Source organism: Sminthopsis crassicaudata, chromosome 4, assembly GCF_048593235.1.
Source record: "Sminthopsis crassicaudata isolate SCR6 chromosome 4, ASM4859323v1, whole genome shotgun sequence".
In the NCBI taxonomy this organism is placed as follows: domain Eukaryota; kingdom Metazoa; phylum Chordata; class Mammalia; order Dasyuromorphia; family Dasyuridae; genus Sminthopsis; species Sminthopsis crassicaudata.
Genome location: NC_133620.1, coordinates 54,819,950 through 54,847,696, shown reverse-complemented (window position 1 = coordinate 54,847,696; position 27,747 = coordinate 54,819,950). Strand labels below are relative to the sequence as shown.

The window sequence follows — 27,747 nt, the reverse complement described above, 5'->3', positions numbered from 1 at the left end:
TATATGCAAAAAGGACACTATTTTCAGAAGACTTCAAAAGGCATAAAAATCTTAGTTTGTCTATGAACAAAATGTTCCATTCTAATAATAAACCTTCTCTGCATTGCCAAAGTTCGCATCTTAAAGACTCAAGTGCCAGCATTTCCTCTGTGAGGACCCGTCCTGGATATTCACAATGAGAAGGGGATGCCAAGAGCCTACTGAGAGCTATGGCTTCACATGTTTAAAGGGGAAAAGAGAACATTAACACTGTTTTCACTTCCATGATAAGACAGGCATCTATTTATTCTAATGGCACAGACAAAAGCATATTTATAAAGTCGTCCCCAAATCCACGTCCTTTCTTCTTAAAACAACAGATCTGGCTTGTGTTTGCTCTCTTATATACCATATCAAACTTTAATACTATTCCCACTATACATTCAGAAAATAAAATGCTCTAGTATTAATAATAAAACAAACAAAGCTGTCAATTCCTTCCCAAATTACAAACAAGTTTTAATTTAAGAACAGGATTTCTTTCCAAATTAAAGTTTCTCCAGTGGGAAGAAAAATCAATGTGAAGATTTGTTTGCTCAAGTGTACTGATTATGGAAGGGGCTTAGGGCCTGCTGCTTCTTGCAGAAACTGAAAAAGATCCTATTTTTAGGATAAGGAGGAGAAAGATTTGCACTCCTCCTTTTGGGGCACATAAGGAGCGAGTGGAGTCTCACAGTTTGGGAGCTTCTGAAAGTTGCCAGAGGAATTAGAGATGCTCTCCAGCAGACGGGTGATACCTCTTCCCCGAACATTGCTTGTTTTGCCAGTGGTTTTCACCCCAGATGGATAGTCACCTAGGAGAACGAAAACATAAGGAGGAAAAAAAAAATCAGGCATCTCTATTCTCTGACTAGAGAAGGATTTCTCTTTTAATGAGCTGCTTCTTCGTCCCCTACAATAACTACAAATGGTGAGGGTGAATTGAGGGGCCTCTGGAGCCAGTCACAAAATGAAGCAGAACAGCAGAGGAGATTCCCAACTCTGAGTATCCTGCTCTCTTGGAATTAAATAGTAATTACAATCTGGGATACAAACCAAACTTGGTTCATGTTGCCTGAAATTCATTAATGGTCAGGTAATGCCTTATTGTCTCTAGGTTCTAGTGGGAAAGCTTTAGATTGTTTATGAAATATGATACATCATTATTATATCCAAATTGTGACTGCTAAAAGCACCAACGGCTCTCAATGAACTGCTGGGCTATTCATTTACTTAGAACTACCACTTGGGCAAGACTTCAAGGAGAAGGCAACTCATGAGCTGATCTGAGCTAACCTGAAGAAAGCTAAAAACTCTCAGACAGACAAGGAGAGTTTAAGGGTCATGAATGGGAGCTGGTGCAAAGGAACAGGAAGATAGGAGATGGCCTGGTCTGACTGGATAACGGGGCTCAGGAAGGCAAGAAAAGAATAACTCTGAAAAGGCAGGTGGAAGCCCACTCATGAAGAGCTTCAAACATCACACAGAGTAGTTTGTGTCCTTAATCTCGATGTAAGGAGAGTGGCGTGGCCAGCCCTAAACTTTAGAATTCTGCCAGCTATTGGGAGAAAGGTTTGTCAAAAGGAGAGACCAAGGCAGAGAGAACAAGAGGCAGCATACTCACACAGATGAGAGGCAAGAAGGGACTAAACCGAACGTGTAAGGGGAGATAAGGGGACAGGGAGAAGATGTGGCCAATAATGCTTGTTGGGAAGAGGGAGAAAAGTAACAGAAATAGACAAGGTAGGAGCAAGGATGGAGTTCTATGGGGAGGAGAGATGAGTTTTTGGAGAGATGCTGCATTCGAGATGCCCATGGAACAGACAGCTGACTATGTCTCACAGCCAATCTGTGATAGGATTGGAGCTCAGCAGAGAATAGGTCTAGATATAGAGATCTTATGTCCAGACTGTCTAGTGTATCAAAAACATCAAATTAGATATTTTTGAAAAGAAAAAAAAATTAATTTTAACCTCATTCTCTAATTTAAAAAGTCCCCTTCCAAACTAAGAATGTGTTCTACATCTGGGACTGGCCATTAAGATAGACTTCTTGTGACTGAGATCTAAGAAACTGGAGGAAACATGTAACCTCATTACCAAGGCCCCATTCCATGCTCCCCTCCATAATGTAAACTACTTACAAGTGGATGTGTTGGATCTTTGTTCCTGATGAGAAGAGTTTGAAAAAGGAGGACTATCAACTCTTAGTTTCTGTAAGACAGAAGAATGAGATTATTGATTTGTTCTTGGTGAGGGGAGGAGGTAAGCAATCAGGCTGAGTTTTTTTTTTTTAATTTATTAATTGCTAAATAGCATTTAGTCTGTTCATGATAACATGAGTGAGTACTGGTAAAATTCCTAAACTATTTCAGCATCCCAGATCTCTTTATCAATATATAACTTTTACCTACAAGCAGCTCATAAGCAAATCTGGGTTGTGGTAAATGTACATGAGAAAATATTTAAATTTTAAATTATTTCCATTTGTGGACTTTGAATTAAATTCAGATTCTAATCCAGCAGAGAGTTCCTCTGCTTAGACTCATACTTTGCAAGTCTCAAGTACCTATTAGTAGCATGAAATGGGTTGTAAGCAAGGAAGGAAAATGGACAAGTTAAATTCTTTCTATCAATGCTCATCCCCAAGCTCTCAGGTTTTATCAGTGTGGCATTATTTTAAATGCACCATCAGAACATTGTGAAAAACATTTAAGACAAAATGAAATACCCGCTTGAATCCTAAACATTTGTAGATTGCCTATACCTCTAGTTCTTTCTGGAAAAGGAAAATATAATTGAAGGCATATTTTGATTTGAAAAACCAGATTAAAAGAAGGGCCGAGGGATAGTAGAAGAGTCTACAAAAAAGACATATGACCTCTAAAAGATCAAGTTCTGTGCTTACATCTAGAAAAAACATTTAAGAGAAAGGGAAAAGCTCTAATCAGAACCTCACAGCTGAAAATCAACTCTAGATGACTAATTGGATTTTAGAGGTGTTTTTGATTCCTATTAGTTCCATAACACACTTACCTGGAAACGCCCTGCATCCAGTACCACCATTTTGGGATTTACACTGTTACTAGCTTCATAATCCTGCAGTGGTACATGAGCTTCTGTGAGTGGAATTCCAAAAAGAGTGCCTAGGGAATTACTGATGCAATATCTTTAAAAGAAAAGAAGTCCAATGTTAGAAAATCACCATTTATATCAATTCTCTCAAAATTAATTCTCTTTAAAAATATTTAAGAGATGAATAGAAGAAAACTGAGCACATAGACCCTAGATTTGTGGGAAAAGAGACTTCAAGAAATTCAGAAAAAAGATAAGTAGTACTCCATGTCCTAAATTTACAAGAAAAGAACCGTTCCAAGATGGGTGGAATACAAAATCACCAAGTTATAACAACAAAAACACAAAGAATTCTGATGAGGGGAAAAAAAGGTTTAAAGATATCACATGGAGATACTGAGAACTCACTAACTCAGGCTTTTAAAAGATACTGTAGAAAATACAGGATGAGAGAAAACAAGCTAAATGCAAAAAACTTTAAAAAAAAAAAAAAAGTACCATAAGAACACTAAAGCTCAGAACCAGCTGAAACTTGTAAATGCAGAACTCAAATGAAACAGGATCACTACACAGGATGGAAAGGATAGTCAAAAATCATAACAGGAAGTAGAACTCTCTCCCCCCACCCCTACAACAAGGAAAACATTCACCCTGAAAAGGCTAGCTCAAAAATGATCAAGAGGGTATTAAAACCCAAGGTAAATGAGCTAAGAGAGCATGTTGCTATTACTGATGAGTCCCAGTCATCATATACATTTAAATCCAGGATGTGGGGGGTGGGAGAACACATTGTAAATTTTTTTGATAAACCACTGTCCACAATTTTGGAAATATATGTGATAAGAAGAGGTATTACAAAATGGCCTTGATTTTTAAAAATAGATGGATTCTCCCAAAATATAAGTTAATTCCTGGAAATATGCTACATATATGCTTGCTCTCGCTGTCTTTGTCTCTGTCTCTGTCTCTCTCTCTCTGTATATATATATATATATATATATATAGGCTAAAATGGGATAATTTGAAAGATCAGTATATGGATCAAAATGGTTTGACTGTAGAATAAAGAATAAGAAAATTGAAAAGGTGAAAAGGTAAAAAGTTGGGTAGTGAAAGGCTTTAAACATCAAAGAGCATTTTATATTTTATCTTGAGGGCAAAAAAGAGCAAAAGGTGTTTCTTGAGGAGGAGTGTGATTGTTTTGGCAGCTGAGGAGAGAAAGATTAAACAGAAAGCTCTTGCAATAGTCCAAATGATGGGACCCACAAGAGTGGCAGCTGTAAGAGAAAAAGAGACACAGTTGGGAGACAGTATGAGGGTGGAAATAAGAAAGAACAATAGATCAAATATGTGGGATGTGAGGAGCTGAGAATGACAGAGGCAGTAAACACAGGGGACTGGGAGGATGGCAGGACCCTCCAAAGTCATAATAAAGTTCAGATAGAGTGAAGATATGGGAAAAAGGGGATGAAGCTGGAGGTCAGACTTCAGAAAGTGAAGAAGAAAGGAAACAGAAGCTCCGATTACAGGGGGTTTTCCAAAGAAGTTTAACCAAGAATGATAGGTAGCAAGAACGGTCAGATGAAGTGAGAGTTTGTATTCTTTCTTTTTAAGGGCAAAGAAAACAGGGGTATATCTGTAGGCAATGGGAGAGGAGCCCACAGACCAGCAAAGACAGTGTAAGTGTCCTTTAAATGGGTGGCCACAACGCAACAGGAGATTGAGTGGCCCGGAAGTAATCTCTGTGGATATAGCACTGCCCTGTGGGTGGGATCCTAGCCATATTGAGATAGCTTCGTAATGGGTGACGGCTCTCTCTGTCTGGCTGTGTGTGTGACCTCACAGGCCCTTTATAAGCCCATTGCAGACAGCAGTCGCTCTCTTTAACCTGGCTCCCTAGCCTGGGGTAGTGGAGCCAAGCTGATGGATAGCCGAGAGGTAAGGAATTTGGTAGTGAACATGTGGGTCTTCAGACCAGGTGTTCACTGGGGAGCTGACAAGTCAGGGCATTAAGTCAGGGCATTATGTGAGTAGTTATAATAAAGGCTTTTAAGATTACACGTGGCTGTTCTTGAGCGCGCTACCGGTTATTAAACTATAGATTCAAGAAATCGTGGCCTGAGACCTTTGAAGGCCTCAGAGGAGGCGAGCCGGGTAGAGTTGACATTGCCAAGGTCAGTGGTCAAAGGTACTCTGTTGTGCCTAGGGCAACCTAGTAATTGTAACTGTCAGGAGGGCATGTTACAGACAGAACACTAAAGAAAGGACAATGATAACAGGGGCAATTTTTTGGAGAAGACAGGGAGATAAATCAAGGTCCATTTCTGATGGACACAAAAGCTTTGATCGGTTTTGTTGTCACCCTGTTTGCCCCAGACTCAAGTGTAGACAGTAGCTGGCTTTCCCCTGAGGCAGAAGTCCAAAGCTCAAGCCATTCCCCAGCTTCAATCTTCCCATCAAAATCATCATGCTCAACTGCATATTCTTACTAAAGGTAAACATCTCTTGACCACATAGCAACTTCAAAAGGAAAGGATCTTAAGAAACCTGAATATTAAAAGGCTACATATTCCTAGATTTATATGTAGAAAACATACCACTAAACCATCAATACCTGATACATATAAAACAGTATTATAATAATCTCTAAGAAGATATCTGTTATGTAATGCTGGTGTTTTATTGTTTATAGCAATGTGTAAATGACCCTGTGTTATGCAAAGACCTGTTCACTGGTAAAGGGAAACCTCTACCCACAATAGTTTCAATGTTTCTGTGAGAAAGCTGTTTTCAAATGAGAAAAAAAAAAAAAAAAAAAGCTTCTGAAAAGCATTTCAAAGTGAAATGTGCACGGTCAGGTTCAAATTGTTCATCAGATAACTTTAAAAAAATTAAATTTTCTAGGAATAAAAAGTTAGTATATCAATATAAACATTAAAGAGACTTCTTCCTTAAGATCTGAAGCAAAATTCATGAAAACTTGTTGAATCAGGTGACTCAGTAAGAGTGGTGCGGAAAAGACAGTGAAGCAAAGCCCATCGCTAGAGGTACCATCAACAACCCAACTAACATCATCAAAGTTATCCACACCCTGCTGATTCCTATGATCTGCTAATATGAGGCCTTTGAGTTCCTCCAGTAACTAAAAGATGCTCTCCCTTCACCATGTGACTCCTATATGGTATGCACATAAAAACAACAAAGAATTTGAGAACAAATTTGTGCAAAAACCTTCAGTAGAAACTACATTCTTTTTTGAAAATCTCCAAATCCCTAAAACAGCTTTCAGAGAGAGAATCCTCCAGAAAACAAACTCCTGTCCTCTCCTTACCCTATACAGTAAAGAAGACTTATTAGTAAACTGCAGGCTTTCCCACATATTTTGTCAAGGAGACCAAGGTCTGGGGCAAGCAAGGAAGGGAGAAAAATAAAAGTAGGTAAGAGTAACTAATAAGCAGCAGCAACAAAAAGCAGCCCTGGTGGTTAGCAAAGGCTTAAGAGAAGGCTGGTAAAACTCTTCAGAATGCTAGCAAGAAGCAGCCTAAGAAAGGACCCTATAATTTAGGACAAAGACATACCCAGGACAGCCCCTCCCAAACTCTGCACTTACGCAATCTTCTTGCAGACAGCCAAAGCACAAAACAGAATATCATTTTTTTCATGCCACTTGCACCTGTACGAGAAAGAAAAAAGTTTTAAGTCACTTGTTTGACAGTGGTATTTCTTTTATGAACAGTCTATGAAAAATGCTTCTTATTGATCTAGCTGAAAAAGAAATGTTTTAGTTACCTACATAAAAATGTTGAGGCTTTCCATTTTTCTTATCTTAACTCAAACTACCTCTCCTTCTGCACATGCGCAAGTCTGTGTTGCTATGAGAACACTACATACACCATAAAGCATTATATTCTGTCTTGAAAAGGATAACTTAGCCACATTACATTAAAGATGAGCCTTGGAATCCATCTGCACCAATGCCTCCATTTTGTAGGTCAGCAAACAGACCTGTACAGGAAAAGTGACTTCTCCAAGACAGTCCACTCAATAAATATTATTCAGCACTTACTATATGCCACAATGTGTTTAATTAAAAATAAGAGGATACAGTGAAAGGCAGAAGATAATCCCTGCTCTCAAAGGAGCTCGGTCAGTGAGGGACATAACATGCAAACAACCACATACAAACCAGTTTTATGGTGGCTACATTGGACAGAACTAGAAAAGAGAAAGCACCAAAATGAGCAACTGGCAAAGGCTTCCTGTGAAAATAGCGTTTTGGTCAGGCCCCGAAGGAAGGCTGAAAAGCCAAGCACTAGAGAAAAGGAGGGAGAGCATTGCAGGGGTAGGGGAAGGGAGTGAAAACAGGGGAGTGGGATGGGTGGGGAGGGAGGGGGAGAGAGATAGAGGGAAAGAGAGGCAGGGAGGGAGGGAAAGAGAAGGAGAGGGGGAGAGAAGGGGAGAGAGTCCAATAGTAATATCTGTCCAAGATATATATGTGTGTATGTGTATATATATATATATATATATATATATATATATATATATATATATATATATATATATATATATATATATATATATATATATATATATATATATATATATATATATATATGTATATATATATATATATATATATATTGGGAGAATGGTTTGTCAAAAAGAGAGACCAAGGCAGAGAAAACAAGAGGCAGCATATATACACACATTCCAATGGACACTCTCAACTGACAACTCACCTAAATATCACTAGGCTAAAAATCTTTTTCTTCAATAATTCTATTTTATTTTATTCTCCTTTCCCCACTCCACACCCATTGAGAAGGCAAGAATATAAAATATGTAGTCATGAAAAACAAAATCCCTGCATTAAGCATGGTCACAAAAAGAATATCTATTTTTCAACATGTTTTTCTATACTCCTTTATTCCCAGTTTTGCACTGAAATCATAAGAAAAGTATATTCCATATCCTCTGATGTATAATCATGGCATTGATAAAATCCCAACTATGAGGAGTGTTACACTCTAGACAAGGTGACATTTTCTAAACAGGGAATGGGGAGTCACTGAAGTTTGTCTGAGGAGAAGAGCAACAGGATCAGGGATACGCATGAGGAAGAATAACCTGGCATCTGGGAAAGAAATTAGGGAGTTGAAACCAGACTTAGGGAGATGCTCAGAAGCTGATGGGCCTGTACAAAAGATCTCCTGCAGAAACAGGATTGGAAGGACTGGGCATTTGATTAGATACAAGGAAGAAAAGTGAAAGATAAAGAGGAATTATCTTCTCAGAAACAAAAGCTTAAGAATAAAGCAAAATTTGTCTATTCTATGCCATATCAAAAATCAAGGTGAATCATCAGTGATTAGTCTAACCTCTCCCTAATAGAAATCCACATAAGAAAAAAACAAAACAAAAACAAAAAAAACCAACTAAAATGTCAAACTAAGGATGAGAGGCTGCTTCAAAGAAAATCCATCCTATGTGCACACCACTTAGAGTCCTTACTCTGCCCTAATCCTTTAGCTGCAGCCTGTCAATTGAAAGGAAGGTAACTCCTCACAATGTGACTCACTCACTTGTGTTAGATGCTGCTGCCTTCCTTCTACAATGGAAACAAGATTGAAACCATTTTAGTCTTAAGTTTTTCAGCCCCAAACCCCAAGTTTCTCAATTGTCAGTATTATCCCTGACTCCTTTCTTTCAGTTACGGACAAGAAAGATCTTTAATACTAAAGATAATTGCTCCACCAGACAGACATCCCTTCATTTTCATTAGCTTTTCTTGTAGTGTACTAACAAATCTTCCCCAAAATTCTCTCTTTAATCCTTCAAGCCTTATCTATTTGTTATCCCATCTTTCTAAGATATTTTTTTAACAATGTGAGAAAGGTGTATATACTTACTGCTTCTCTCAACTCCTTGCCACTATAATTTAACCACCACCATTCTCAGGTTACCAAATAGCCTTTAATGGGGTAAATCCAAAAGCCCTTTCTCAGGGTTCATCTGTTTAACCTCTCTTCATCTTTCAACACTGTTGACCACCTCATGTCACAAGACATTTATTTCCAACTTGGCTTTAGAACACTAGTCTCCTCTTCCTCTCCCCCTTCATCAATCTCATCTGCTCCAACAGCTTTGTCTACCGCTCCTGTACAGATGACTCCTAATTATTCCTAGTCCTCATCTCCGAGTTCCAGACACTTGTGTTCAATTGCATCTTGTTTGTTCCATCAACACCTCAAACTCAGCAGTCCGTGGTTTCCCCTACATCTGCTGATTTCACAGTTTCTCCCTTGTCTAGGCTCTCATGTTCATAAATTTAGGGTTCTCTTTGCTTCTTTCACCTCTTATCTGCATTTACAAATTCTATCCCTGCAATTGCTCTTTTATAAACTCAACTCTCTAATCCCACTACCATACCTGCCTATATTATTTCAAAATCACCTAAGAGATTTTTCTACTCATTCACTTCTGTTTCCATTATTTTCTCCATTACACCATCAGAAAAGTCTCTTCTGCCTCTAGTCATAGTACCAGTCCAGGACTGGGGCATCTTTCCAGTGGCTTGCTATTACTTCCCATTTTTTAGAATTTAAACCTCTCTGCTTGGAATTCAAGGCTCTTCAACAACCTCATACTTGGTTTCATCTCATTTTACTGCCCTTTATGGTCCAGTCAAACTGAGCAACACTTGCCAAACCTACTCATGATTGTTCTACATTCCATATTTTTGCTCAAGCTGTACTCTATATATGCTCCCTTCTTCATCTAATGTCATTTGCCTACCCATTCCTTAAAGTTTAACTTAAAGGCTGTCAGAAAGCTACCTTTGAACTCTCAGGGAATGACCTTTCCTTCAGATTTCACATTAACAGTGATAAAAAAAAAAAAAGACTCTTTAAAGTAAGCTGGTTATCTCAACTCCTTTACTAAATCCTTGGAAGATAGGGACTGCATCTTACCCAAAATGTATAAATTCCCTAGAGCACTACTTAATATACAACAAGCATTTAGTAATTTGTAGCTAATAATCATGCTGCAGTACAATTTTGTATACAGTAGAATCTAGCTTCATACTTAATATTATAACTTGAATGTATTAACATTAAATAATTCTTTCTCTAGTAAGGTTTTTGCAAGAGTCATTTCCAGGTTTTCATAGCATCCTAAGGTAACATGTTAGGAGCATGTGCAGATTATCTTTTCTTGTAAAGAAGCTATACAGCTCAATGATTCACTATCGAATATCAGAAAAGGAGTTAATATAGGTGAGAGGAGAGAGATTTTGGGAAACAGGTCGATTAAAATCAAGGGTCACACTTGCATATCAAAGTATAAAGCTTTTCTCAATATCTGTGTTAAAGATGGGAAAACTCAGATGATAAATGAAGTTTTCTCAATTACTTAAAAGGCTATCACATGGAAGAAATCAGCCTTGTTTTCCCCATAAGAAGTTTCTTGAGAACAGAAATTTTCTGATGAGCAAGAAGAATTCGGAAAAATTAAGAAAGAATTATATTAATTGATGCTGAGTGAAATGAGCAGAATCAAGAAAACATTGCACATATTAACAGCAACACTATGCAACGATCAACTATGACAGACTTAGCTCTTTTCAGCAGTACAATGGTCCAAGTTAATTCCAAGGAACTCATGACGAAAATTGCTGACCATATTCAGAGAAAGTAATAAAAAGTTAAAATGTAGATGGAAATATACTATTTTTATTTCCCCCCCCGTATTGTGGTTTTTCCATTTTGAGTCTTTTTTCACAACTGGACTAAGGTGGAAATGTTTAATATGAGTGAGTGTGCTTGTGATCTTGGGGGGGGGGGGAAGGAGAGATGGAGAAAAATCTGGAGCTCAAAATCTCACAAAGATGAATGTCGAAAAGTTACATTTACATGGAATTGGAGGAAAAAATAAATACCATTAAGTTTAAAAAAAGAGAAAGTATATGGATTTTCACAATTCTGTTTTTGTATCCCTATTATTTAGCAGAGTGACTGGACATGTACAAAGCACTTACATTTTCAATTTACTAACTTCAAAAAACAGAACTAGAAGCAAAAGATAAAAAATGGAAAAAAAAGGCAAAAGAAACTCTCCTTAAATTACAGCTATCCCCAAAGTGGAATGAGCTGACCCTTGACTGAAAGGTCTCAGCAAAGGCTTGGCCTTTGGCCATCCTTGGACACTTGCCAGGATGTTGTATAGAAAATTCTGATTCAGGCATTGACTCTGTTCTGAGATCTCATCTAATACATACAGACTGTGCAATTATAAAGAAGATGAGAAATTAAATTCCTCAACACACTATTGCTAGCTACCCTGATGGACAAATACAGGAACTTTTACTGACAAATTCATATGGAACCAAGTTTAGACTTATCCCAGACTTCTAGCTTTCAATCAAAAGCTTAACTGTCAAAAAAGTAACCTACTAGCCTAAGGGCAACCTTGGCAGAAAGCAGTAAGAAGAATGATAAATTGATTAAAAACAATTGAATATTTTGTTTTAAAAATAGCTTGTTATTTACTGCAAGGTCTCTTAAATAGATAAAAATGTTTCTGCCCTCATCTAACTCGACTTCAAGAAACAACTCTACAATTTTTCTAGAGACAAAAAGCATTTGGGCAAATATAGTTAATACTAGTATGAATTCAAAATCTATCAAGTCTAAAAATCTAAAATTTGTGGATATTTTAAGTCCTATGTATTTGTATTTCCTAAATGAACTATATCTTCTTTGAGAGCCAGGAAACTCAGTCCTAAAATATCAGTGCATAGTATCATAAGCTACCTTCCATTCCACACTCAAGTCTCTTTCATGGTGGCTAACAGACAAGTTTTTCATGCCCAAAGTGCCTGGACACTAACAGCTTTCCTTCTAAGGAGGTCCTGACTGAAGCATTACTTCTCTGCTCCCCAAGGAACACTCCAGGACAAAAGCAACTCCATCACTGCATTTCAGAGCAAGGAGCAGGCAAAGGCAAGGCTGGGCACTGGCTAGGACACAACCAGGGCATCAAAGATATTTAATGAAGGCATATCTTTACTGTAAAATGTTAACTCTTCAAGGCACATAGGCATGGTATATCAAATAATATGTTTACAGTAAAGACAAAATCTCTGGTAGGCAGTAAGATAGAGATGGGAGGGAAGGTTGGGACAATTTTTAAATGTAGATAATTTACTTCTCGAAGTAAAGGATAAACTCATCACAAAGAAAGGGTGAACTCATCACAAATAAATTCTTTATCCTGGCCCTGCTCATTTCTGCTAAAGTTGGAATAATCATATGCAATAAGATATTGGTACTTGCTTTTAAAATACCACTTAAAATATATGTGAATAGGGGCAGCTAGATGATTCAGTGGACAGAGCACCCATCCTGGAGTCAGGAGGACGCTAGCTCAAATCTGGCTTCAGGCACAAAACACTTCCTAGCTGGGCAAGTCACTTAACTCAATTACACCTAAATACCTTGTGTTGCTTGAATAATCCCACATGGACACATCCAGGAGGCTCCGTACCCAAGTCTTTGATGGCTCTTTATGAAGTTTTTGTTGGTAGATTCCCACCACAAGATCCTCTACAGTGAGGAGTTCTAGCTCTTGCCTGGTTTCTTTTATCAGAAAACACAAGAGAGTCATTTTTAGATATTTCAAAAAAAAGCATGAAAGAGTAGAAACATAAAAGGGTGCTGATAAGAATTTTATTTTTCCTCACCCAATTTCTTTGCCATATGCTTCAAGCACCAGTTAACTCTGTACCTATCATCAGACTGAAGGAAAAAAAAAGTTTTACTCTCTATCCTGTCTTCTGTGTTCCCCAAGTATGGTTTTTAAATAAACACTCCCCTTAAACACAAAACAATTTTTTATTATAGCTTTTTATTTACCAGATATATGCATGAGTAATTTGTCAGCACTGATAATTGCAAAACCTTTTATTCCACCCCCTCCCCCAGATGGCAGGTTGACCAATACATGTTAAATATGTTAAAGTATAAATTAAATATAATATATTTATATTGTATATACATATATATGTGTGTCCAAACAGTTATTTTAATGCAAAACAATACTGAAGGGTTCTTTACAACCCAAATAACTACCTGGACAGAGAAGCATCTTATGTTACAACAGAAGAGATATGACCGAGAAGACAGACAACTACATAAAAAGTATGAGTAAAAACAAAGGTGCAAATATGAGGGAATGGTTATAAGGACAATGGTATAATATACTTTTCTTCTGAGATTTGTGTAGTGGAACCTGAAGGCTAGAGTGTAGCGTATAAAATTCCTTCATCATGTTATGAAGGATGATAATATACTTAATATCTCTAAAAAGGACCTAATCGATTTTCTTAAAAAAAAAAAAATTCTGAATTAAATGACTTCTTAGAAAATACATAAGCAACAATTCTAAAACAGCTCTAAGATTCTCCCCAAAGATTACAGAAATTTCAAAGAAAAGATTTTATATCTAGCTGTATGGAAAACAATTTGGAATGACTACAATCTAACACCAATAGTACTCAAATTGTCCCATAGGTGCTATGTTCTTAAGAGTTACCTTGCAGTACACAGGTGGCCAGTTGCTTTGATTTGGAGAAATAAATCGATAAAGGTTTTGTAGCACTGCAGCATAGTCATCTCCTGAGTGAAAGTTAGAAATGGGGATCTTGTGACTGGCATCACCTGGTAGAAAAAATGAAGAGATAAAGAAGGAAGATAAACTTGTCAGAATTAAATGATAAAAGTCTTACAGAAGCAAAAAAATATCCTAAATAAGGCTGGAGATAGTTAATTATCATTATTATTATTTTTTTCTAATTAGGGGTGGGAAACCTTTTTCTGCCAACGGCCGTTTGGATGATATCATTCACAGGCCATACAAAATTATCAACTTATAGAACTCAAGCAGTGACAGGTTGTTATACCTAGCTTTCAGCTCATCATCACTGCAGTTGTCTTAGCAAATATTTTGTGAGCTTTGTATGGCCCAGTGGCAGGATGTTCCCCACTCTTGCTTTAAAGGGTCATGTGGACAAGAAAGTAATGAAAAAGGTTCTCTACAATCTAGAGTGAAAATACACTCTATCATGATCTCCATTTGCCTGATTTACAAAAATAATCATTGTTAAAACTGGATAACAACCCACTTTCAATCCTGGAATAATTATGGTAACCACCCCCGTTTGGCTAAAGTTGGATTAATGACTTTAGTCCTCTTGAGAAACCCCTTACTCTCAGAGGATATGTAGACTCTTCCAGACCACATGGAACTTTCCTTTCTCCAAACTCCTATTGAATATAATTATATTAAATTCTAACTCGGTGTTTAATTTTTGTTTTTTTCATATGTGCCAGGAGTCTTCTCCTATGTTATACTATCATTGGTAGCAGAAACCATGCCATACTTCTTTTGCCATTTCCAAACCATCTACATAAGGCTGGGTAAATGATAATCACTGAGTAAGTATTTGTTTTACTGATAAGAGGTCTACTAAAGGTCAAAACTAAAAGGAACAAAATGTTTCTAAATGAAAATCCCTACCCTTCGTAGAATCCATAATCCATCTGGCCCAATTTTCTCTAACACCGATACTAAGATTCACTATGGGAAGAACTTATTATAGTTCATGTCAACAACTTCAAAGGTTTGAGGTGTATATCTCTATTTTTTCCTTCCCATGGCTCAATCATCCACAAATTTAAATGCTCCTACAAACTATTCTTATCTTTAGCTTATAGTACATCTTAGAAGCAAGGAGTTGAATGTGGTATCCATTTTGCCAACTATTTCTCACTCATTTGTTTCAAGGTAGAAGTCAATGACTTGGTAATGCTTTAGTAAGTCTTATGCCATTGCATTATTCTCTTGGCATTTTTTTTGATCAGGGCAGACTTCTATATCCTTGATTATTTTACCTAAATATGTTTTTTGTTTCTGTTCAACATTTTATAAAATAGTCAAAGATGAATTTAAAACATAAATTACTAGAAACCTCTTTATAATTTTACCAACCTATCAAGATCAGAAGCTGAAAGTATCTAAATTAGTTAAATATTTTCCCATTTTATTAACCTATTCATCTCAAGATATCTTATAGCATGTAAAATAAAAACATCTTCAAGAACTTCCTTTAAGATTTCTATTAGCTTTAAGTCATAGGAAACCCTCCTCACACAAAAGATGGGATAGGAGGGAAATGAGGGAGACCTAATATTTAATTTTCATCTCTTTGGTGTGCTTTAGAACAGAGATTTCAAATTGGAGATCCTCTCAGCAAAACTTCCCAGATTCAAATGTAACGTTTGTTTAACAAAATAAATAAAAATAAAAGTGTTAATTTGTGATTTTCCTACTTTAATGAAAGGCCCACATGGTTCTGATTTCCAGTCAGGTGCCACTACTTTATAGAATTAAAAGCCATTTAATTTGGTAACATATATGCTTTACTTAAAACTGTTTTCTTCATTAAGTGCTTGAAACAAAAAACAAAAAACAAATAAAACCCACCAAAAAACCTTATTTTAACCAGAGGCTGAAGTTTACTTCTTGAGTTTAATTTTAAAAGTTCTTTAATTAGTCATAACTCCAAAGGTACCAAATTTTAAACATCTTAGGTTCCTCCCCCCCAGGTTCTCAGAAATGAAATAGAATTAAAATAATTCAATGAAACATTTATTAAGAACATTGTCAAGGCAATAGATTAGATATTAATATACAATCAGAATTTTATAAGTCCCTACCCTCAAGGACCTTACATCCTATAAAAGGAATATATTGCATACAGAGATCAATAAATACATGTAATCTGAGGCAGGAAAATATGCTAATAACTAAGTAGATCAGATGACAATTTTCCGAGATGGTCATATCTGAGGCAAATCCTCAGAAGAATTCAGAGAGCAAGTGAGGAGGAGAAGAGTTCATTCTAGTCAAAAGGGAGGATAACTGGTAAAAATTCATTCAGATGGAATGTCAAATTATGGAACAGAAGGTAACTCAGTTGAGAGTTGATTCACAAAGGAGAGAAATGTGAGAAAACTAGAAAGTTGGACTGGAGCTTGATTGTGAAGGGCCTTAAATGCCAAGCTAAGAACTTTGTACTTTATTTTACAGACAAAAAGGAAGACACAAAAAGCTTGAGCAGATTATTTAAATGGGTAGGAAATAACATGGCACAGTAACCTGGAATCAAGACAACCCAAATTCACTTACTAGCTGTTCGACACTGGATAAGTCACTTAACACTGTTTGCCTCTGTTTCCTCATTTGTAAAATGAGCTGGAGAAGGAATTGGCAAGCCACTCTAAGTACTTTGTCAAGAAAACCCTAAATGGAGTCATGAAGAGTTGGACATGATCGAAAAAATGGTCAGTTCCATGCCTTAAGATAATTGTGGCTGGCAGACTTGCCCAGCTCCATAAGTCTTTTCAAATGAAAGACTTCACATTTTTATTGTTAAATTTCATCTTATTAGATTTATCCTGATATTTCTAGCTTGTTGAAATCTCTTTTGGATCCTCACCTGCTATCCAACATGTTACTTACTTGTTATCTACCACTTTCCTAAGCATATCATCTGCATGCCTTTGTCTTGATGATATATAAACACTGATCAGCACAGGATCGATCAAGCAAAGATCCCTGAGGTACTCTGAGACTTCCCTACCAATGAATGATAAAACTCTTTAGGGATGGGGAGCAGGGATTCTGGTCATTTGGCATAATAACATGAAGAAATTTCAGAAAACCCATGGTTGGGTTTTAAAGTCACTCTTTTCACTTCATTTTTGTTCTTCTTTCACAGTCCAATGATTAATCTACTTGACAGGAAAAACAAAAAGCAAATTAAGAGCCAAGTCCTTCTGTTCTCTCTTATCCATTAGAGGCTCCCCCTTCCACTCTGGGCAGTTCTAGTCTTTTTCTGATCCTGTAAAATCCAAGAATGCCAGATCGCCCTGCCAACCTCAGTTCATTCTGAGCATTAACATTTCTTTTGACATTTTTCTTACAGGACCAAGCTATGCTTTTACAAAAATCTGTCATTTACTTGCTCCTATTGTCTGAAAACTTTTTCTAAAAATACAAGTTGGTGAGTGAAATTCTCATGCTTCCATAATTGTGCTTTAACAACTTCCAATTCCCTCAATATTTTCTAGACATTCTTAGAGTTTCCCAGACCATCTGGACTACCTGCATGATTTCTGAACCCTCTGAGATCTGTTTTCCAAAAACTTACAGATGCTCATCACACTATGCTAAAGATATGCTAGAAAGAAGGAATAGCCACCATGGTCCTCAAATCTCTTATTTCTATAGTCATCCGGTTATCTGGTCACTGGATCCAGAAGGCTTTGGAGGGGAAAGTGAGGTAGGTTACCTTGCACAGCCCTTCCTCACTCCAATCCAATTCACTGGCATGTCATGGCATCATTTCCCTGATGTCATGGTCCTCTTGGAGGACAAAAGACAAATAATTAAATCAATGAGTGCCTTCTTCTCAGCCTTTGCTGAATGTTTCCCATTTTTCAAGGCTTTCCTTTCTTACCTCCATCTCTTATTTTACCTCTTTCCCAAAGCACTCCCATCTCCTTGCTAACGCCTTTCCTTTGAGATTCCCTGCCATCTACTTATTATGTATCTACATATTTATGTTGTTTCTCCTCTGTACATCAAGGGGACATTGTCCTTGGGGAAAGAAACACCATTTTTATATCCCTTTATTTGGCACAACAGCTGGCATATAATAAACAAATAACATATTAAAAGCGAATTTGATTTTTTGTTGTTTTTAAAGTTTTACTCAGTTTTTGAGAATCTGTGAAAAAACTAAAGTGATCAGAATTGGGTCAGCTGCTTCACCTTTGGAAAAGATGAAATTAAAGCAAACCAGTAAAGTCTTAGCTGCTCCATTTTTCTGACAGAGACAGAGAGATAGGGACACACAGAGAGAGAGACAGAGAGAGGGGGGAGGGAGGGAGTAAGGGGAGGAGAGGAAGAGAGGGGAAGAAGGGGGAGGGGAGAAGAGGAGGAGAGGGGGAGGGAGGAGGAAAGGGGAAGGGAGTGCTCTAGCAGTTTTCTGGGGAACTGAAGCTTTCCATTCCTACTACATCTACTCACCAAGAATTTACTCATTACATTAATTACTCATTTCTCAATTTTTTTTTATTCAGGTAGTTTGTTGTCCACCATAATGATATTACTACTTCTACCTCAATTAATCTTCACCAACTTTCCCATGATTCCTAGTATACTATCCAATTTGGCTCTTCTTTACTTATCCTATTTCTTCTCAGTTCAGTGCCTCCTTCCTCCTAAAGCCACACTCCAATAATGAGGTCTTTCCCATTACATTACACTAATGGAGACAAACCTACTTCGTCTGCATAAGGATCCTGGGTTCATTTCGCTTGTCATTTACAGATACACAAATGCATAAAGTATGTATAAAGTTGAGCCAATGGATTTTATCACTGATTCTTTCTTTGGATTTTGTCTCCTTGTCTCTGGTTATTTTTGCTGTTACTCTTCCTAATTACAGCTGCTATCTAAGATTCTGGCTTTGTAGATATCTATAAATGGTTTTTCCTTTGTCTTTCTCACTTAAGTGATATCATCATTTCTTGGAAAATAAGCAACTACTTCTATCTCAAAACCTTTAGTTTTGTCCTTGGCATGAACCTTCTATATAATTTCAATGACTGACAATAGAAATTCAAGCAAAAATAAATGAGGTGACAAGTTGTGTGACCAAAATAAGAGGAGAAAAATCTGCATTGGGAAAAAATGGAGTCTAATTTGTAACTTTTAAATTTACTAATTAAATGCAAAGCAAATTCTAAGTAACTATGACAGAAATTAAGGAAGAACAGCTAAATATCTCCCCCAGAAGGCTAGGCTGAAAAAGCAAAATAAAATAAAACTAGTATTCAAATTCTTTTATAGATTTAATGCAGGATCAAAATAATCATGGACTACTTCATATTATTAGATGAAGCTATGCTTATTAATATTTAAATAAATGGAAGTGGGAAGAGAGAATAATATTGGAAGAATCATAGAAAGGAATAATGAAGGGAATGTATTATAAACCAGTATTTAAGATTTCTTACCAGATTAAATATGAACAGAATAACAAAAAAAATAATGCTGAAATAGGACAATATATTTATTAATTACTAGTTTACTGAGACAATACGAGTCTGGTCATAAGTTCCCTTTACTCCTTCCATTATCCTTCTTTAACAACCCCTACCTCCACTCTCTTCTCCTTATTCAAAAAAAGTAGATAAGCCAGAAATCTGTGGTTATATTCTCTGACATTTGGAATGCTAATAGCCAAATCCCTTGCCCCTACAACTAGGCAAGGAAGGGATACTAGAGCTGAGGGGGCAAAAGCCCTTAAGTGACCAAATGAAAACTTCTTGCGACCTTCAGGTGGGAACTTTATCTAGTAGGAATATCATGACTGAAGCAAAGCAAAGTTTAGCTTATCAAAAATTAAACCAGACAAGTACAAAATGGATGAAATTTGTGTTTAAAACATCTCTCAGCCTCCAGGACCTCATTATAAGGAGCTCAAAACCAGAAGAGATCTTGGAGGCCACTAAGCCTTTCATTTCAGCGAGGCAAAGCCACTTACCACAGATCTCAGAGACAGAGAAGAGCTGGGCTCCAAAGCCATGGCTCTCTCCACTGACCTGCACTTGCTTCTTAGATCAGACCTTAGCTGACACACAATACCAACAAGCCTAAGCTTAAGTTCCATCTTCACCTACAAAACACAGTGTGTAGAGCCTTGTGACAGCACTTTGCTTGCTTCTAAGGCAATTTACAAGAGAAACTTATGTCCCAGATGAATGAGAATGTTAGATACACAGGGCATATATACAAGCCTGACAATTTAAAAATGCATCAATAGAAAATTTCATATATGTATTTGGACTGCCTTCTAATAACCAAGTCAAATTAATTGGTAAGTTGGCCAATATTTGGATGTATTTAATGCTAAATAAGACCATCAATTAGGTCCATAAGTTATCTAGAACTAAACCCTAACCCATGTAGTCTATAGGTACTATGAAATATGTGATTTTCTATTTAATGATATAAAAGTGCAGTTACTACTTATTTATCTTAAACTAACCTTAAGCCCTACATAAAATCAATAAAGGACATGATAGGAAGCTATCCTAATAGACAACTTTACAGATATTCTTTGGATGCATTATATAGATATTTCCATAAAAGCATGCAGGTATCACAAAGCTAATTCATATGAATTTTAAGTACAAAGAAAGGCCAGTTGGGACTTTAGCATGTGCCAGGTCTATATACAAGTTATTAAAATAATAGTATATAGTCGCAGGAGTTGTATCAAATTTTATTTTTTAACTTATCAACATGGTAAATTACCTATGGAAATTTGAGATAACCACCAAAAATTATTAGAGGGAGCAAGATAATAAATTAACAAGGCTGTTCATCCAACATATTTTAAACTACTGATTTAACAGCACATCCTTAAAATGCTAAATACTGTCTTCAGAACATTAAAAATTGCTCCTCCTGAATAAGATATTTAATGATAGTGTAGTTGGAGATTTTAGCTTTTCAAAAACAGAATTTTTAAGTTTCTTCTCTTTCAACAAGACAATTTTAAACTCTGAATATAAAACCTAGTTAATCTGAAAATAGATTACAAAAGAAATAAAGGAGTTTAATATAACTGATTTTATTTTTTTAAAAACCGAACAGTAGGGTAAGGAAATGTCTAAATTCTTCTAGCATTCTTTTTCAAAAAAAAAAAAAAAAAAAAAAAACTCATCCAAGTCTGACAAACCACTTAATTACTTATGCCACCAAGCACTATTTTCATCCTTCATTAAAAAAAAATAATAATAATAATTACATACTAATTTCACTTCCAACAACTCCCCCTCTTCCTGGCAAATATTCTTTTAAAGACTATATGCTTTTTAAATTATAAACATGGATTTTTAAAATTACTAGTATCTTCCTTCATTTAAGCGCTAGTTTTGCTTTTTTCTTACTTTCTCCAGAAAGTCCTGCTCACTGCCCTGAGTTTGAAAGCTTAAGACTTCTTCACAACACCTCACTTAAATGTTCGGCCACAAAGATAAGAATTGAGTTTTTTAGGCCTAAAGGATGAATATAGAGATGATGCAGTCTTCAGTTAAGCACACAGCCCATTTTATTTTAATATTCTCCCTGAAGCAAAGTACATCAACAATCTACTGTCTATTCATTATAACCCTACAACAATAAATCCCAATTCTTCTTCAACTTGAAGTTCCAGTGAAATTTCCAATGATGAAAAAACCAGATTCACTCAAACTCAAGTCTTCCAGAGCTAACACATCAGAAGAATTCCAACATTCAGTTCCCACATTCCATCCCAGTCCCTTATACTCACTTGCAGCTTGACAATGAAACCGGAAGCCTCTTGGTACCTCACCTACAATAAACCAGAGAGACAAAGCATTTGATCAACAGAAGATGAAAATGAACCAGACACACTATAGGGATGCTGCAAATAACTAAATTATAATGTGATATTAAAACTGGGTAATCTTCATTATTATACCTAGTAAAAATCTCTACTTTCATAGTCTAACAAGATTCAGTTACATAGGATATAAAACCTTTTACTTTAGCATGTGGTCTAATGTTACATTTTTAAGAAAATTGACACAGGCAAGGAACTGGAAATTGAGGAATGACCTGTGAAGATAGTGAAATATTATTGTTCTATGAGAAATGATGAGCAAGCTGATTGCATAAAAGCCTTGAAAGAATTAGATGCACTTTTAACTTAATTTTTTAATTACTCAGTGATTGAGCAGATCCAGGAAAACACTATACACAGTAACAAGGTTATGTGATGATCAACTAAATTGGACTTAGCAAATGCAACGAGTCAAGACAATTCCAATGGACTTGGGATAGAAAACGCCATCTGTATCCAGAGAGAACTATGGAGCCAGAATACAGATTGAAGGGATACTATTTTCACCTTTTTGAGGGTTTGCTTTTTATTTCTTCTGGTTTTTCCCTTTTGTTCTGATTTTTCCCCCAATATGATTAAACAGAAATATGTTTAAAATGACTGTACAAGTACAATTTGTATCAGATTAATGGTTGTCTTGAGGAGGGAGAAGGGAGAGCAAAAACATTTGGAACTCAAAAATCTTACAAAAAATGAGCATTGAAAACTATCTTTACATGTAATTGGAAAAACAAATTATTGAGAAAAATTTTTTTAAAAAGAAAAGAACTACAGGGTAACCTTTTGAGGGGGAAAATGAAAGTAGTCCACTAAATAAACTCTAGCTTAAGCTTAAGCTCCCCCAATTAAGCCTGAGAACAGGTCTCGAGTTCTTCAGGTTCTAAAACAAAGCTTACTAAACTCACTTCAATGCCATGTCTATCCTCTACTCTTCAGGGTTAAGAAGGGCAAATTATCTTTCTTTTGTATGTTGGCCCTTAGAAGTCTTAAGAGAGCCATCATGAAGACTGGAGAGGAAAACTGGGCTTCAGTTATTTGTCTGTGCTCACATACATTTCTACCATGTTTTTCTCGTCTTCTCATTTTTCAAGTGCTTTCAAACAATCCCATTTCCTTAAGTGTTTCATTTTAGATGCTCTGCCTCATTCACCTATCTTTCCACCACAAGTAGTTAAGTAGATGGCAGAGGCAGCAGGAACAACAGCAAAAGAAGGGGGCATGAAACCGACAGAGAGAAGACACAAAAAAGCCTTCCATACAAGGCCCCAAGGACAGCAGGCATCAGGGCAACGTAGCCAAAAGCAGCAGCAATTGTCAGAAAATGTTATTGTCTACTCTGCAGCCCAAATCTGAAGCTATCCCTGGGCAAGTCTCTCTGCAGATGTACTACCTAGAGGCCCAGGTGTGAACATCTAAATTCCAACTCCTAACCATTTTCTTTTTCAACTACTATCAAGCTTTAAAAAAATTTCTCAAAAAACATTTTTTAAATCAAAATTTTTTAAAAACTTTCTCATAACTTTTTAAGGCTACGAGAATGCAAAGGCTTGTCAACTTTACCTTTCATTCAAGAAAGCAAATCCTGGCTCAATTTCACAAGCATTTACTAAACATCTACTCTATACATAGCACTGGGCTTCCTATGGAAGAAAAGTGGAAGCAAAGAAAATGAAAAATAAACCTGTATATCATTCTGCTAGAAGTCATCATATATGAACAGGCAAGTCAAGAAAATTTGAAAAGAGAAAACCTAAGGGGTTAGAAAACCCCTCCTTTGAAATAAGTACCTGAGTTGAGACTTGAAAAGTTAAACATTCTAAAAGGCAGAGAGGAAAAGTTAATTTTAAGTGTAGGGGACAATTTGTGCAAAGACCTGGTAAGCAGGAGCTACTTGGTAGTAAAAGAAGTTAATTTAAGAACCAAGATAATGTTGAATACATGAAAAGGAAGGACGTAAAATAAATCTGGAAAAGGCCAGGTTCTAATATCCTTAAATCCCAAACTGAAAACTGTTTTTTCTTCTTGGAGGCAGAATCTCAGGGTTGAAAGTTATCTTCAAGGCTTATGACATGTTTATTTAAACCAACACTTGAATAAGAAACTACTTTACAAAATACCCAAGATGACTAGATTGTATTTCAAGTCAATAGGGAGTCACTTAAAATTCTCAAGCAAGGTAACAAGGTCAAATAGATGTATGATTTAGCTAATTTTGGTAGCCATGAGGAAGAAGGGTATTGTGAGAGGGGCCAAAATGTCGTTAACAAAAGGGAGAAAAGTAACTAATACATATAGTAGTTTTATAATCTGCAGACCTTTCTGGCCCTTAGATTTAGTAACAAAAAGATTGTCAGCCTGAAAGAAAACACTTTCAACTCAAATTATGACAATTTGAGAACTGGCTGTGAGGTAGTGCAAAAGCAATGTGCTTTTCAGTGAATTTCTCCTCAGTTTGGATGAGAAAGAGAAAAGTCATACATGGCAATAAATTTGAGGAGATTTCAGCATCAAGTTAAAAGTTTTCTTTTTTAAAGAATGGGAGTGATCCTGAAATGTTTGTAGGCAGCAAAAGACCTATTACATAAGGAAGAACTGAAGATAAGAAGGGATAATCAGAGGGGCAAGGTCTGGAATCAAACATATGCTGACCTTGCCAAAGAGAAAGTAAAATTTCTTAATTATCACAATCAGGATAAAGCAAACACACACACGCACACACGCACACGCGCGCGCACACACACACACACACACACACACACACACACACACACACACACACACACACACACACACACACACACACACACACCTGGTTGTACCACATTTCAAAGGACTGTTATCTGAATCTAAACATACATGTTTAAGATGGCCTAACTCCTCTCCTACCTATTCCATACAGTTACTCACCAGGATCTATGAATCGGTGAAATTCAGCCACAATTCCTTCCTGAAGTGAATATTTGATACAGCCAATTTCACAAGGGAGGAAGCGCTGTTCACAGTGAGGAGGTAGCTCTCCATGGCTAAAAATGTTCAAAAAGTAAAAAAAGCTGCCAAGCACAGCTGAAAGAATAATACAGGAGTTAAAAAGTTTAAATCAGTAGATAAGTCCCTCAAGTATGCCCTTTTCTCCAAAGCTACCACTTCAGGTCTTGATTCAAGTACTGAACACCTCTTTTTCCTTTTATTTTCCTTTACTTCTAACATCCAACTGAAAACCTCCTGTTCTGGAGATAACAGTAATTCAACAACTGGAAAACCAGTTAGACATGGAATAAGGATTCAAATTTACACAAGTTAAACTCATAAAAATGCCTGAAACCTGTTTTTGAAAGATGTAACTATTTCTCAGGAGTCTACAACTTCTACCTTAAGTTGTAATCTATATTCAGTGACTGAGAAGAATTTGTCATGAAAACAGTCTAATCAGGTTAGAACCAGTATTGTGTAACACCAAAGAGTAACTGTAGTAAAAGCTTTGAGGCCCGATGATGTTTTATGCAGAGCTTTCAATCTCTCACCTAAAGCACTTCATGTATATTTTCTCTGGGTCTCAAGAACACTTTATGAAGTTCAAGCATTATAATCATTATTTATCATACCTTCATTACTACACTGACTCCACCTCTATTCAAGTACAATTTGTGAAATACCCTGATTGTGTTCTGGATAGAAAAAGGGGACACACTTGGGTGTCAGTGGTCCAGAGAACAAATGCTGGCTCTGCTTCTCTAAAATCCGTGTGACTTTTGGACAAAATGCTTAATCTCTCTGGGTCTCCATCATCCTCAAAATGAGAGGTTGAACTAGTTAATCTCTAAGACCTCTTATAGCTCTATGATCCATCTCTGCATATATGGATTTAAACTACAAGTTTGTTTGTTTGTTTTTTAAATATATTTTAATAGTTTTTATTTACCAGATATATGCATGGGTAATTTTACAATATCGACAAAGGCCAAACCTTTTGTTCTAATTTTTCCCCTCCCCCCAAATGGCAGGTTGACCAATACATGTTAAATACATTAAAGTATAAATTAAATACAATGTATGTATACATATCCAAACATAAACAGTAAGTTTTTAACAGTCAGGAAGTTCTGAGTTCAAACGCAACATCAGACACTTTACTTGCCCAAAGGATCCTGAGCAAATCATTTAAACTCTGTCTACTTTAATCCACTAAAGAAAAAAATGGCAAAGCATCTTTTCAAAGTACTTTCAGAACATTCTAACTAATTTATCCACTGATTTAGATATCTTCTTTGGAAGAACCCAAAATATATTATTAGCTTAACTGTACCCTGATCACTCTTCAAAGACAGGCTTGATACATCTGGAAGTGAAACATTCTGAGTCTGTACAGCGGAAAGGCTCATTGATGCAAGAAGTGTTGTGGGAACAGATTTCTAGGTAAGACAAGAAGAGACAATTAATCAAATTAAAATGTATTCGTACAGCGCCAGTATACAACAGGCCCTGAAAATTAGGCGTAGTAATATTAAAAGCCTAGTCAAAGCCATCACTAAAATCTGCTCTACTTTCTCTACATTTCCAGCTATGGAACAATATTGAGTGCATAAACAGAGAAATAATTTGATCTGCAGTTACCAGACACTCTTTAAATTAACACTAGTTAAGTAGAAATGTTACTTAAGAATAGAAAAAAAAACAGAAATAGAAATAAATAAATAAATAAAATAAAATTTAAAAATCCAGAAAACCGGAGCACAGTTTTTACTTAGTATCATAAAAGTTCTCAAACCGCAGGTTTATCCACTTACGAACTATACTTCTCCCAAACTTGTATTATTCATTATCATTACACCTGCAATTATCCTTACTTGCATAATTAAAAATAAAATAAATAGGTCCCAGTGTTCAGGGCCCATGCCTCAGTCCAATTTGTCTTTAAGGACCTGAGGGATCATCCTCAGCCCGCTCAAGCTCTTTCCCTTACCGACCCCGGGGAGTTTCTTAACTGCAGGTTCATCTTTAAAATGACCTCGGGTTAATGACCATCACAAGACATAAGGACGCGCTTGTTGATTTTTAAAACGAGAAATCTGGAGACCGCCCATGAAACGGCCGGGCTTTCCTCGAGGCAAAGCCCCCTGCCCGGCGCCTCTGCCACCCTTCTCCCCACCAGGGCGCTGCTCCTTTATCCCCAGTTTTACCTGCTTCCCAGGTGGCGAGGGCACCTTCCCCTGAGTTGCTTTCCACTCCCGAGCCATTTCTGCATATTTCTCCTTCTCCTCCTCCCGCAGGAGCTTGGGGGGACCGACCAGACGAGGCGGGGAGGGGGCGGGAGGGGAGAAGGGCAACAAAACGGACAATTACCCCAAACCAGCAAGCAAGCACGGCGGGCCTCCCCCTCCCCGGGCCGGCTAGGGTGAGGGGGGGGCGCGGCCGGCCCCTGCGCGCCCCGCCCGGGCTCGGAGCCCCCAACCCCCGCCCTCGGACCTCCCTCTGGCCCCGGCTGCCCCCTCACCCCCCAGTCGGAGGAGCAGAAGGGGATGGCGTCCGCCACGCGGGTGACGGGCAGGCCCCGGCGCCGCAGCTCCGGCATCTTCTCCAGCACGAAGAAGTAGTAAGCGTTCCGGCTGGCCCTGCGGTTCGGCATGGCAGGAGGGCGGGCGGGCGGTAAGGCGGGGGCCAAGCAGGGCAGGAAGGCGGCGGACCAGCGCAGCCTCGAGCCAGCGACACCACGGGCCGCCAGGCGCCACTCCCGGGCTCCCGCCCTTAGTAACAGCAGAACGCCGGGCGGGACCGCCCCTCTCCGCCAATGGGAAGGCAGCGGCGCGCAGTCCGCCTCGAAGGGCAGCGCGTGCGCCACGGAAGCCGTGCTCACGGGGGCCCGCCGCCCGAGGGCGGAGTTCCAATTGGCTACCAGAGAGGCGGGGCGGGGCGTGAGGGCCGAAAAAGGCCGGCCCCCAGCCCCCTGGGCCGCACGTGGCGGAACAGCGCATTTTGTACTCCGTCCGAGCCCCTGGCTGGCCCGGAGCCCTTGTGGTGATCTTCCCCGCCGGGCCCCCGGAAACATGAACCGCGGGGAAGCCTCCTGTTCAGTAGCGCTGGCCCGGAGGTTCTGCT

The 27,747-nt window shown here is 37.7% G+C and overlaps 1 protein-coding gene across 2 annotated transcripts; it reads right to left on the bottom strand.

Moving 5' to 3' along the window:
- Nucleotides 1-252: 252 nt before the first annotated feature.
- On the bottom strand, nucleotides 253-27,464 carry MAEL (maelstrom spermatogenic transposon silencer). Of its 2 annotated transcripts, XM_074266497.1 has the most exons (12): nucleotides 27,146-27,464; nucleotides 26,832-26,924; nucleotides 25,958-26,063; nucleotides 24,562-24,717; nucleotides 21,562-21,603; nucleotides 13,686-13,810; nucleotides 12,835-12,889; nucleotides 12,589-12,730; nucleotides 6,703-6,765; nucleotides 3,054-3,186; nucleotides 2,162-2,231; nucleotides 253-833 (listed from the first exon to the last, which is right to left on the bottom strand). In XM_074266497.1, exons 1-12 carry the CDS (start codon nucleotides 27,275-27,277, stop codon nucleotides 646-648), a joined length of 1,305 nt encoding a protein of 434 aa, XP_074122598.1. In that variant the 5' UTR covers nucleotides 27,278-27,464; the 3' UTR covers nucleotides 253-645. The 2 variants fall into 2 exon arrangements, with proteins under 2 accessions (XP_074122598.1, XP_074122599.1); XM_074266498.1 differs by lacking the exons at nucleotides 26,832-26,924; nucleotides 27,146-27,464 and adding an exon at nucleotides 26,615-26,696.
- Between the last annotated feature and the right edge of the window lie 283 nt (nucleotides 27,465-27,747).

Coding starts and splice junctions, on each gene's coding strand:
- MAEL (XM_074266497.1), bottom strand. CDS start 27,277: ATGCCGAACCGCAGGGCCAGCCGGAACGCTTACTACTTCTTCGTGCTG. Junction 13,811..21,561: donor GTTTCATTGTCAAGCTGCAA/GTGAGTATAAGG, acceptor TTTTTCTACCAG/GTGATGCCAGTCACAAGATC. Junction 834..2,161: donor AAGATCCAACACATCCACTT/GTAAGTAGTTTA, acceptor TCGTTCTCCTAG/GTGACTATCCATCTGGGGTG.